The 13,762-nt window shown below is 40.1% G+C and overlaps 1 protein-coding gene across 3 annotated transcripts in view; it reads right to left on the bottom strand.

The window, feature by feature from the left end:
- Window positions 1–235: 235 nt before the first annotated feature.
- Window positions 236–13,762, bottom strand: part of RRAS2 (RAS related 2) — a 45,669-nt gene continuing 32,142 nt past the window's right edge. For all 3 annotated transcript variants that reach the window (XM_075048026.1, XM_075048024.1, XM_075048027.1), the window contains exons 2-6: window positions 13,650–13,737; window positions 12,812–12,914; window positions 10,343–10,451; window positions 2,159–2,277; window positions 236–1,691 (exon numbers count right to left, since the gene is read on the bottom strand). In XM_075048026.1, coding sequence (XP_074904127.1) covers window positions 1,604–1,691; window positions 2,159–2,277; window positions 10,343–10,451; window positions 12,812–12,914; window positions 13,650–13,737 — 507 coding nt within the window. In that variant the 3' untranslated portion in view covers window positions 236–1,603. The remainder of the gene's footprint in view (window positions 1,692–2,158; window positions 2,278–10,342; window positions 10,452–12,811; window positions 12,915–13,649; window positions 13,738–13,762) is intronic.

Genomic DNA, 13,762 nt, shown 5'->3' with positions numbered 1-13,762 from the left:
AGAATTGTTGATTGACCACCGACTGCATACTTCAAGTCAAAACAAACATCAGCACTTATCATCTATCACGATTTAAACTCAAATGGCTTTTCTTTACTTCCAAGCTTGAAGAAGGGTCACGCAGACTTGCATATCTATCTCCTAACCAGATCCCTCCACCACCTTCTTCCCCCCACCCCCCAAAAATTCAGGTTTTGGAAGAGAGTCAGAAAGAGGCAATGTGCTTACCCCCCAATAATGGTTAGATCATCTTTAATTCTAGCACCTGAAGTTATACAAGGGTTTGCTTAATAATCAAGTTTCAAAGAACTGTTGGACACATTCAGTAAGGTGACAACTGTGCAATACCACTCAGTATTTCAATATCAGGGACCATACTCTTGAATTGTTTAAACACAATCCACAGAACTCAAAATTAAACAACCATCCACAGTTTAACTAAACAATCAGTTAAAAGTCTTACAGTTTAATAATTCACATAATGGTCAGTCTTTAGTAAGGGATACTGAAATTCATTAAAACACAACACTAGATTTTACTCTATGGGTGTGCTGGGCTGCCACATAATTGGCCATTCTTGGGTATAACCGGAAGAGTAAGGAGAAGTTTACCACAGTTTGGCAAATCCCACATTTTGTCAGTTAAAAGTGAACTGTGAGAATTAAATACTCATCTTTACATATACACAAGTTATGCTGTGAAAGCATATTTGCTTACAAACATATAAAAATACTTGTTAACTAGTTTGATAAGAAAATAATGTATAAAAGTATATAGCAAAAACATTTAATCATCTCTGACAATGGAAAGATCAAATTCATTTTTATATCACATGAAACAAAAACAGCTACAATTTTAGTTTTCCTTAATCCCTTACCCAGAAATACAAAGGAAGACACAATTTGTTTCCAAACAAATGATGTGAAATTTCTTAATAAGCTGAAATGCCTCAATCCAGAATGAGCTCAGGTATTTGGCCATATCCTAATAGTAGTAGTAATCATCCTGTAGCTGTTCTGGATTCATAAAATAAATACAGTAGACTGTTTTGGCCACTGAAATAAAACTGCAGCATAAATGACAGATGAAAATTTTTGCTGACAATGAAATTCAGTGTAGGTTTCTTAAGGCTAGCTGAATACTCAAGTCTAATTTAACTGAGGGCAAAAAAAGCCAATCCACCCCTTTTTTTAAAAGTATTCTTTATACTTCAATATAGGTCTTTGTAATAGCTAATGAAATGTCAGAAGTAAAAATAAATTAATTCACAAGAGACAACTTAAGCACAATTTCAACACCTTGTCCTACACGGTTTTGTTTCATCTCCTTTGCGAATAAAACTCCACAAGGTGCAAGCTCTTAAGGGAGAGAAGGAAGGAACTGTGGTATTAAAGAAGCAGCCTTAGTGTTTTGTTTTGAAGTCTGCCCCAGAATGACTGAGTCTTCTTCAAGAACTATTCTGCCAGCTTCTTGGACTAAGGCTATTCTGGTGACCACTTTTAGGACATGCACATGTAAGGCTAGACCAATACCAGAAGTGATGTAAAATGATGGATAGAAAAAAAAAATAATCTGGCAGCTGATAGCTTGGTTCTTGGGATTCTCAGAAAATAACACAATGGCAGCCTTTCTTGTCTTTTTCTTTCCGTGTTGGCTCTGGTGAAGGAGGGCACTCTTGTTCTTGAAATTTCCTGGAAATAGATATTTCAAATTAAATTCATAGAATCATTTTCAGTTAAATAAAAGTAAATACTGTATTTAAAGTTACAGTTTGTACACTTCTGTAGAGGATGGACTAACTTTTGACACTCTACTGATTAAGTGAGTGATAGAGGGGTTTGGGGTTTGCTTTTTTTTTTTTAAAGAAACACCATTTTTTACGGAAGGCCAATTTCAGATTTAGTCTGTCAGGCGTACTTACTGGGTGATCAATAAAATCTGAGACATTAAGGTGAAGAAATTCTTTCAAATACATACTACATTCGTGTAAACATTTTTCCTAATACACAGGAATATTTTATAATGGAGAACATTGGTCAAAGTTTACAGGTAACAGCAGGCAGAATTTTCTTAGTGATTTCCCACTACATTTCAATACGTTTGCTGTAGCTATCCATTAATGTAGGGACATTAATGACCTGGTCTCAAGTTATCATACCTTATAACTCTGACAAGTTCATGAAAAGCTTGGTCTACATTCAATCTGATTTTTGCCGAGGCTTCCATGTATGTTACTTTAAGTTGCCGTGCTAGCTGCTGACCTTCCTCTTGCGTCACCTGTAACAGACACCAATCATTACCTTCAAGGCTTCTGCAGGCACGTTCGTATCAGTAGACGCTGCATATACATGTTAAGGATCTATTTCCCTCAAACAATAATGCTTATTTGGCCACAGAAGAGTTTCCACACTGTCCACATAATATGACTGGGAAACAAACCCACGTAATGCATCTTTTCAAACGCAAGTGAAGACTTTTTTTAAAAAAGTTTCTGCAGTACACAAAGACTGATCCTCCAAGGAATTTCCCTCACTGCAGCTGCCTCCACTTCAGTTCTGCATAACAAGACCAAGTTTTCCTTCACAGGCATGCAAGAGTCCCTCACTCCTCCCTCCTCAAAGCAAGTGCTTCAGTCAGCCTCTGGTGGATTACTAACAGAACTATGAATACTATTGCTAAATTCACCTTCTCCCTGTGCCAGCTAGATCTAGAGAAAAAAAAAATCAGATTACTAGTTTTAAAACAAGAACTGATGTTTAGCTTCTGAACCTTTATAAGAGTAATTTAAAAAAATCTGTTTATGACACAGCAAAATATTAATACAGCCAGTTTTAAACATAGCTTAAATTACAAGAGATCTAAGAATCCATGAAGCCCTCAGGCTATGCAAAGACATTAAAGAAAGCCTGTCTACCTCTTGACTCCTTCAGACAGAGGAAAAGGAGATGAAGAAGAAATAATGAGCATCATAAAGAGATGGCATAAAATTTGAAGTCACGGAGCAGAAGGCAGGAAGCTAGTGGACCATTATAGAAAGGATTAAGTCAGTCACAGGGCAAAACCAAAGGAGATCACCGCATATTTTTGGATGAAGTAGAAAGCAGCGAGGTCAGACAACAGAAGGCCACCCCAAGCAGTGCGAGGCATGCAAGGCTTCGACAGGAAGGTCGCCCACAGGGCCAGGGAGGAAAGGGCAGCTTCCAGCGATAAGAGGAAGTACAACAGATTTTGCCAAGACAATGGCTAGTGGAAGAAATGTCAAAGATTACACTGCTTTCACAGAAAAACATTAAACCAGCATGTAGAGGACTGATACGATGAAAACAAAAAAGTATGAGTGTTTATTTTTAATTTAGTTTTGAAGAGGCACTCAGATATTCACTTAGATTAAGAAGCTACACAGAAATGGAAATAGATGGGAATAGAAAAGCATCATTGGCAGCGTTCACCACAGCGCAAGATACAAAAGTACTTTTTAGCTTGCAAAATACTTTCCTAACAGCTACACATATGGTTTGAGCGCCTTCGTGCACAGCATCTCAACGCTTTTGATCCCTCTGTCCTTACCACCCTCACTGGTATTTTATATTCATATTCATGCTGAATTGAAGGCTGCTCCCACTAAACCCTCATGAAGCTCTACAAGGAACCCCAGCACCTTGTGCCATTAGCTGTACTAACTCAGGGTGTATCTGGTGATCTCAAACACTCATGGAAACTCTACATTTATTTCAGTGTTATTACCATCAGCTGAAGCCAAAAACCACCCTCAAAACCAACCCAACCCCAAGATCAACTACTGGAGCTGCACTTTTAACTGCAGGGCACAAAGTGAGAATGACTGAGATCCTTCAATCCTCCATTGCAGCCTGAAAACTGAATGATATTCAAGATTCTTGCTCCACTAGCTAACAAATCCACTTCCACCTTCCTCTCTAGCCCCAGATGTTGAAATATCCTTATTCCAAAGCTTATGAAGGCTGCACTGGGAGAAATATTTGTAGCTGTTTTCTGGCACACCAGTGACATTGCAGAATCCCCCAAAATTTGCATCAGGGCTTCCAGAACCTTCTATGCACCTCTGCCTCCTTCACCAGACAAAAGTAAGTTAAAAGTACGGATATGGAAGTTTTTGCAAAACCAAACCCCTTTACTTTTCTTCATCCCTCCATAGTCTACTGTAGCCCCAGAAAGTGAGAGGCTAAAGTCTAATAAAAATAAATAATTGGGAAAGAATGTATAGTCCTGAAGAGAAACTGAACCCAGTCTTTAAATATATGTGGTTTCTACTTTCTTCATTACTGTTATCTAAAGCACATTAGAGGTACAAGTCAAACAAATACTGCAATAAAGTCAAGCTACACTTCCACAACGTTCTGCATTATTAGGGGCAACATTAAAGTCCTTATTGTATTTACTAGAATAGCTGTGATTGCTTAATTCCAAAATAATCTCTTTGTCTATCTTACAAGTATATTGTCAAGTAGCTTGTGACTAACTTTAGTGACCTCAAAGTCAGTTTAAAAAAAAATATTTGGTTTTGGGCACACTACAGAAGCATTTGCAGTGCCCAAGCTGTAAATTAGAGGCCAGAACATACCAGTTCCATTTTCAAAGCTGAGGGAAATGTAGTAAGTACAAACATAGAAATACTTGGAAAAAAAAATATATGAATTTACATCTTTTTATTTTCCCTTCTCACATAGGACAACTCTGTGTCATGACAGGCTTTTCAGTACGTGTGATGGGAGATCTTAAGTGTCACCAGCAAAATAAAAACTAAATTCTTTTTCTTCAAAGAACACTGTATTTTATTTCGACAGAAGTAAAGAGAACCACAGATTTTCTGGTAGTAACTGTGTGCATATGTGTGTGTGTGTGTGTGTGTGTGTGTGTGTGTGTGTGTGTGTGTGTGTTGGTTCTGCAGTCAAAGTCTCTTAAGTTTTGGTAAGCTTAAGGCTGAATACAAATGGGAATCACAACGCTTATCCTTTATTATAGGATATTTTACTGTTTGGTTTTGGGTATCATTCATTCACGCTGTTCAGATATTTGGTAGAAGTTTCTGTAATTAAACACCATTACAGAAGATGCAAGTGAGCAAGTCAAACATGGAAAAGTTTATTCCCCAGCTCCCTAAGTTAACAGTCTTCTTACTGAAAGAGTTTCCCTTTGAGTATCTGTGCAAGAATCCTGTGAACATATCGCACGTGGTCCTCTCTCTTCACTACTGTAGCTGAGAGCCATCGGAAATATATTCAATTCTGAAGTTTCTGTTTTTTCCTCCACCTAAACTCTACGAGGCTGCCTAACCTAACACTGCATCTGTATTTTGCCTGGACACTTACGCAAGACCAAGGGCCACATTGTACCTGCATCCGCAGGTAACAGTTTCCTCAGGTTTGAGAGGAATCTGTTTCTACCTCCTTGCGGTCACCCTACAAGTGCTCCCTGTGCAGAAACATTGCCCATTCCTGCTGAGAGCTCCATCACTCCTGAAGAGTGCATCCGTCATCCTGATTTTCTGCCTCAGCAGCCCACCCAAAAGTGCCGCTTGTTCATGCTTACAGTGGGCTACCACAATGCTTTTCTGAAGGGGTAGTTCACTGTCCACTAATTCTATTTTGTCCGCATTCCCATATAAAAGGTCACTTTGGTGCACACAAACTGTGGTTATGAAGCACTGACACATATTCAAACAGACTGACTTGCTGTGTTTGAATACTGCATCAGATACTTGATTGCTAGTTATCTATAAAGCTCAAAGTCAGGCAAGCCATGGGAAGACCTGAAGGTACAATGCACCTGTGAGAACAGAGGCATCACTATATATGGCCATAAAAACCTACCACCTCAAGAAGCTATTGTCACACTTTCATACCAGGTCACAATAGTTAAGAGAAAGGCCAAAAGGAAATGTTAATGAATTTGGGTAGGCCACCACCGAGGTCCCCGTACCCATCCACCCCCTGGAATAAGCCATCTCAGGCCAAGTAATTTGTGAAGCAGTGAGTCTGCAAAACCAACATATTAACTGCTTGTTTGCTAGCATCTAGGCTGATGCCGATCAAGGTCAAAGCAGGAGGCTGCTTGCCTGGGATCATCAGCTTTGCTCATCATCTACCTATGCATAAACTGAAGTCACCTGGACCTCTCTTTAAAACCTTGCTTTAAAGGTAGCTAGCAGCACAGATGATCTTAGCACTAGGTCATTGTATTAGTTCAGTCATGATGCAAAAGCTAGCATTTAATAAAACCCAAGCACTTTCCTGTTGCAACTTGGATTTTCCTTGAAACCCTGCCATCTGGGGAATGATCAGACTTGACCCAGTTTAAGCTAGCAGTTATCTACAAAAAGTCATACATATCCTGCACTGACAAGTCTACTCCTCCATCAGTAGTGGTTATTACTAAAACGTCTGGTGCTTTACTGAATTGTCTTACTGTAAAAACATCCAGTGTTGAGTTGTATGGAATTAACCCATTTAAGAGAAAGACTGCTACACAGCATTTATTTTAAGGAAAGAGCAATGAGAGATGGTGCTTTAATTTCAGTTTCACAGTCACCAATCTGTGACTGGGGAAGCTGGAAGCACTGGTAACTTTATTCCTTATCATACAAGGACATTCTAAAGACTTAACACTTGCCCATCCTCTAATAACTCATTTTTCTTTGTCAACCTAACCTGTGGATATTGAGGACTTTGCCTCCCATACCACAAAGGATACAAAGTTACAAGAAGTCTGCTAAACTTCATTCAGCTATGCAATTATTACGGTAGCACATTACTGTTTCAAACTTCCTCTTTCACCTCTCTTCTTCCAAAAACACCTGTGAGCTGACCGATAGTATGTTACAGCCACCACTATTTTAGACTACACCTTTGGAATGCCACAACACCATCAAGATCATACTATCATCTGTGCGCTTCTGCTGTACAACTCAGTTCATTTTTTCTTGAGAAACATTTGCCACCACACAAAGATTATTAGTTACGCATAATTTGCTTCCAAATTTACGGTATCACAATGATAGTACTCTACTGTGTTCAACTACAAAACACAGTTACTTGCATAAAGGTGGGGTCAGACCCTTGAGATATCCAAAACTTTCGTACATGTTTAACTCTTTTGGGCTCCAGGAAGATTTGTGTGTTAATTCTATTCAGTATCATTTGCCAATCAAAACACACACTAAATTAACTGAGTTTTATGCTCTCGGAGGTAGCATGTGTTCTCTATTATTTCACTAGTTTGCCTCCTGTCTTTCAGAAAGAGGTGGCAGATGTCTAGTACAAGTAGTTTTGCTCTAAAAACTCATACCCAGCTTCCTGAATTTCTAAAAACGCTACTTAAATCCTGAGGCTCAAAAATGTACATTTGTAATTAAACAAGTTAGGAAAGTAAGCTGACTTCTTGTAGAATTGCCAGATAAGCAAAAGGAGAGCAGTGTGACACTCTAGCCTGGCCGATGAGGTTTTTGGTGTAACCAAAGTGAGGCCTGACACACCAGCAGGCTGGCAATGCAAAAAATGAAGAGAACTAGCACTTCTCACATTTTGCCCACAAGTTAGAGCCTGGGGACACCCCACGCTTCCCACTCACCCCAGCACTCCTAACCAAGGGGAGGGAGTACTCTCACCGTCGCCCCCAGACCTCCCGTCCCAGCTGCCTGTGCAGCAAACCTGTAGCCAGAGCAGGACGACCCTGCTTGTCGGGCTGAAGTTTTTCCATACATAGAGAGGCACGGGGGTAGGACTGGTTTTCAGCCAGATAAGCAAGCTGGTCCAGCTCGCTGGGTGCCTGCACGGAGAGTTCGCGTGACGGAGCAGAAACAACCCCGCCAGAAACAACCCCACCGATGAAGTGGAGACTCTGGCTGCTTTTCACCTCCAGCTGATAACATCTAACTGCTTGCTGCTGCCAAAAGGCGAGGTCTCACTTTCTTCCCCCCACCCCAACTCCTCCCTGCCCTGCTCCCAGCCACAGTCCCACGCCTTCTCATGCTTTGAGCACTGGCACTCAAGTCTTTCTGCAAGCTGATTTAACTCACACAGGTCCCAGAAAGCCATTCCAGCTCATCTGTCCTCCTCCGGGTCTAGAGAGATGATTCAGCTCAGAAAGTGCTTCAAGTGAGAGCTAGGGCCAGCAAAGGAAAGAGCGGGAACATAAAACCAAGGGGGATCTAAGCCTCTCCCTTCTGGGGACTGATTATGTCAGCTCGGCATCCCCAAACAATTCCTTCAGGCTGACTTAAGGCCAACTGAAACACGCCATGTGCAGGGGAAGGGGCAGGGAAGAGTTAAGAACACACAAGTAGCTGTTTCAGCAATCCTGGAAGTGCTTTTTCAGTTACAGCTGTCTAAGCCCCAAGTTATGATGGAAGTCACAAATCCACCAATTTGCATGTAAACTGTGTGAGTGATAGCACCAAACATTATGCTCCTCAGCACCTTATCAATTAAGGCAATTAATATAGCCATAAAAAGCAAAAGGAGCTTTTGGGGACATACGCTCTTATTTGTGTTCAGATATAAGCAGCAAAACTGAAGTTAAGCAATTTGAAAACAGCTACTTTGAGCTCAAACATGGACCAGCCCATCATCATCTGAAAAATCAGCTAGGAATCGGGTGCAGAGGGACTAGCAGGAGAACAGGTGACAGGCACCTCTTTTACCTTTAAGGGAGAAACAGATGCAGTGTCATAACATTAGGAGGGTGGAAGACAGAGACCAAAGTTCAGAATTGTTTCTAGAAATGGATCTACAGGATTATGAACTACATTTGCAGGTATCCTCTGAGAACTCGGGTGACAGCAATGATGTTACTTCCCTCCCAAAGCATCTGGATGTTTGTCCTTCAGCAATCAGTTTGCAGAACAGTTCAGTTTCACCTACATGATTTCCATGCCAACATTTGTGCGTGAGATAAAGTACATTGTGTTCCAGGACCTCCAAGGCTATACTTGGGAATTTTGATGGGGGCATGACGGTAACTGAAGAGTGAAAGAGTTTCACTTCTGTCTCAGGGGTAGGCTGATAGTTCTGTGCACATGTGAGCACACACAGGTACTTCTGATGACTTTGTGAGCTACTTCTGTGAAAACTTCTTTCAAGACAGTATCTTTCTGCATAGGTTTTAATTTTATCATGATCTTTCTACACAGGTTCTGGGGTAAAGAGGCTGTGACAATCAAGGAAGCATACTCAACAGGGACTTTTTTGTACTGAAGGGTTTATGTTGTATTTGAGAAACTCCTTCAACAACAACATACTAACCCACTAAACTCTTTGTTTTGAACCTAATTTCTTCTTGTTCCAGCCACTGTTTTTTAACAGAGAAAAGATTTTATTTAACAAAGAACAAAACCTATGTAAGCACTTGTGGACAGAAAATTAAGTCATGTCCTGGGACACAAATCTGAGAATATCTTGTTGTTTAAAGCTGTGTTTTCCTTGTGAAACTCTTAAAATAACCATAGCAATTTTAGTAATATTTAGTTTACTCTCAGATAAAAATCAATCATGTGTTTGCTACCAAGCTTTAAGGGTCATCTTACTGTCTCAGGAGAAAACAGTAAACTTATTTCAGAAGCTGCTGAAGAAGAAAATAAGTTTGATGCCTGTTCCTTTCCTGCTGATGTAGTAAGATTATTTTCATTTCAGCTCAAATCAATTTGATTCATGAAAAATCAAGAGTAAACAGGGAAAACAAATTTAAATCTTCTTCAAATCATTCTAAACCAAATCTTTTAAGCTCTCTTACAACTAGAGGTGAGGTTGACATCTACTAGTTTTAAAACTTTAAGGTACATAAACATGACAGTAATTGTGTTGCTGTACTTCCAACTTTTAAAGCTTTAAGTCACTTATGCAGAAGATGAGTGGCCAAACAGAAAACAGTGAACGGCTACTCATTTATACACAACAGCAGTGAACGGTAAAAGCAACAGCACTGAAGTCTCAGGATCGTTAGAGCTAGTGCTGGAATGCACTCTGCTTGGCACAGCATGCTATGGTGAGTAACAGAACAGAGGAATTAGACACGTTCATGCCTGAGTAATCAAGTCATGACAGAAAACTCTCAAGTAGATGTGAATAGATTTGGTCTCAACATAACCCCACTGAGTCAGCCAGAACATGTGCTGTATGTGGAATGCCATCATGCTTCTAAGATTCTTCAAGTATAGAAACTGAGTGTAGTTGTGTTTCTTGCATTGGAATTAGTTAGCATGATGAGATTTTTTTTTTTCCATTTGTTTCTTGTTCCCACTCTATTTTGGGGAGGAAAACTGTAAACTTTCTTCTAGAAAGTGAGCAGTAACTAATAGCAAATGAATTACCTGTCTTTGGTGGTCCAGATCTGCTTTATTACCAACTAGAATCATAGGAAACTCATCGCGATCTTTCACTCTAAGAATTTGTCGCTGGAACTTATAGATTTCTTCAAAACTGTAAAAGAATAGAAGTAGAGTATCAGTGTACTAATTCATAGATTCTCAGGTTCTGTAGAAATTCAGAAATGATGAGTCACCTATTTGGACTTGCCCTGTCATGCCACACAAGCACAGACAGCTGCAGGCACTCCAGAGTCCACTGTCACAGCATGACCAGTTAGAGAATCATTCAACACTCAAACTAAAAGAATCCTCAAGTTAGCAGTGTGCTATGCACTGGACTTAGGTGGGGCTGCAGGGTAAGCAAAATGCTTACTGTGTCTCAATCTAGAGGGACCCAGCTGCCCATGTGTTGCAGAGAATCAAGCTACTACAGTCCATTTTACAAATATTGACTTTGGAGTTCAGCTCTGGCTAGAATATTCAAACTACGGTCTACAGACCCTGGTGAACAATCTCAGCTGGCAACCTCCACAGCTACGTCTAGGAATTTTGGGGGAAGCTATCAAAGCTGGAAAATGTTATTTCTTGAAGAACCAAAAAATGGCAAAGCTAAATGATCAGAAAGCTTTCCAGTTAGCAAATAAGTTATATCAGGTATTGATGCTGTTCAGTAAGGAATATTCCAGCAGTGCTTAAGGGAAGGCGAGCAAAGCAGAAAGCTTCTCCAAGGATAGTATATTAACAAGCTAATTCTGGTCTAAACAAGGATTTTTGGAGAAAAAAAAAAAAGCACTGCTTTCAAGTAAACACTGTTAAAGCTACATCACTACATAAGGAGCTTCAGCATGGATGCTTGCAGACAATTACACATCCTTTGGAGCAGACTTGCCAAGCACCATGTTTAGTCCCAGGCATATGAAGCCATTTACACTCAGATTTGCAAACTAAAATTTAAAAGCAAGATGATCATCAGTGAGAAAGCTGCATTAAAAAAAAAAATTATGTAGTCAGATATGACAGTGCCAATCCACCTCATCTACACAAAGCAATTATGAGAGGGAAGGTGAATTAGAAGGAAGTGTGCCACTAAGCACAGCTGGACCTCCATCTAGGTATGCTGGTTCAGTGCTCTGCTCAGAAGACTGTAGCAACTGGAGGAAGAGTTGAAAGTTACCAACTAAGTCGTGTAGATTTTGTCTTGGCTACAGAATTACTTTCTACCACACAAGGGACAGACATCCCTAGCAGTTACTTCACTGATAGGCAAGGTAAATGAAAACTCTGCTCTTCAGAAGTATGAGGGACTTCAGAGAGGACAGCAATATACAGGTTTAATGTGTCCAGACCTGCTTAAAATCAAGGCAGACCCTTAGCCAGAAGAACAGAGAAACACTTAAGATTTTTAGACAAACCAAGGAGTTCAGGCGACTACTTCAAAAAAAATCTACACTCCTCTGCAGCAAAAATATTTACATTAACACAAGTGCTCAGTATGTCTGAAATTTACAGATGCAGATCTCTGACAGAAGTCTAAGAGTCTATTCTGGACAGTACATCAAGAGAATTTATACATTTCGCTGCATTCTTAAGTGTAAGGTACAGGTCCAACAGAAACATGATCATGCTCCATAGAATATTTATCTTAATTCTCATTACAGAGCTGTTCATAAGATAAGTAGCTTATTAGAGCCTAGACTGAATATGTAAGGGGCAGGGGGGTGGGGTGGTGGTGGTGGAACAGACAAAATTTTGTCACTTGATTGCTCTTCTGTTGCAACTTGAAACAAGTGGAAGGACAGATCCCTGAGTATTTCTCCTTTATTACTACATATCTGATAGGCTCAGTGGAGGAAGATCGCAGCCAAAATGCTAAGCGACTGCTTGTATATACACAGCAGTCTCCTACTCTCACAATGATCAGGAGCTACCTGACCAAGCTCCGTGAGCTTCTAAGAAGGTATGTTTCATCTCAACTCTGCGGTCAATCAGTTATGCAGGTTCCAGTCAATTCCTGGGAGTAATCAGAGGAAGGACTGCCTGCCAAAGACTGCAGAGACATACCCTGAACCGGGTACACCTGTTCAGAAATCCAGAGCCAGGCACTCAGCATTGATGACCACACAGCAAGGGGATATTTCTAAGAGTTGATCAGACCGATGAACTGATAGCATGTTGCCCTTAGTTTAAATTTCTATCACTTCCAGGAAACTAGTATTCTGGACTGTAATGAAGTGCTTGAATAGAGCTGTCATTTTTTTGTGTATACTTGCAAGTCAACTATTGCAAGAGACAGATACTTTCAGCGATTGGTTTAAAATGGGTTTTCATCAGGGCTGAAAGAGCATCACACCACAGAATCTAAGAGTGCACGCATACGTAATGGTTCTGTTTGAGATTGTTTCAATAAAGGATAAGTAGCAATTTAAGATTAATTACAACTTTCTTGTTTTAATAACTTGACATCAGGCTTACCTTCCTCTATCAGTGACTGAGAAAACAAGCAGAAAACCCTCCCCTGTCCTCATGTACTGTTCACGCATGGCTCCAAATTCTTCTTGTCCTGCTGTATCCAGAACTGAACATAAGCAAAACACCAATTACTATAGTTCATGTTCCTAGAGTATAGATCAAGAAAAAAAAATCCTTCCTAACAGAATATTGTGAGAACATCTCCTATATATTGTAATTAAGGAGAAATCACTTTTCACAGATACTATTGGATTTTTGCTAAGATTTCCAACAAATTCTTGGACCAACTGAACAATTCAAGACCAACCAACCAAACTGAACAAGAAAGTTTGGTGGACTTTTGCTAAGTAACAACCAGCTGAAACAGCTGGAAAATGCTTAGAGAGGACTTAGGGATGGGGGTTGGGAAGGTTGCTGGTTTGTCCTTAAAGAAATCACTGACAAGGGAGAACTGAAGCTTTTAAAGCAAAACATTTATATTGCACTTGGGAGAGGCAGCACACAACAGCCAAGCAATGTGTTTTTCATTCCACCATGTCACACAGGTAACTGCCAGGAGTTACGTAAATTCTTCTAGTTTTGTAGGCACTAAGGCTTTGGGAATAATTCTTCAAAAAAACATCCAATTTACTTGAGACACACATAAATAAGGCATAAGCACTTCAAATCCTGGGTATCTCATTAATAAAACAAAGGTAGGCAGCTTTTATCAGCCACACACTTACATAAAAACCACATGCTGCACAGTTGTTTACCTGCATTACATTTTATGCATACAGATGCCAGCACTGGCACCAACAGCTGCAGGCTGTTAGTACTGTGCTTTAGCCAGGCTACTTACTGTCCAAGCGCGCAGCTCTTTCATCGATGACACATTGCTTGGTGTAGGAGTCTTCAATCGTTGGATCATAATCCGTAACAAAATAGGACTGCAGAAAATAAAACAAGTTTGTG

This window comes from Buteo buteo, chromosome 16 (assembly GCF_964188355.1).
Source record: "Buteo buteo chromosome 16, bButBut1.hap1.1, whole genome shotgun sequence".
NCBI lineage: Eukaryota > Metazoa > Chordata > Aves > Accipitriformes > Accipitridae > Buteo > Buteo buteo.
The sequence above is the reverse complement of the archived record's forward strand: the minus strand, read 5'-3'. Positions and strand labels throughout refer to the sequence as shown.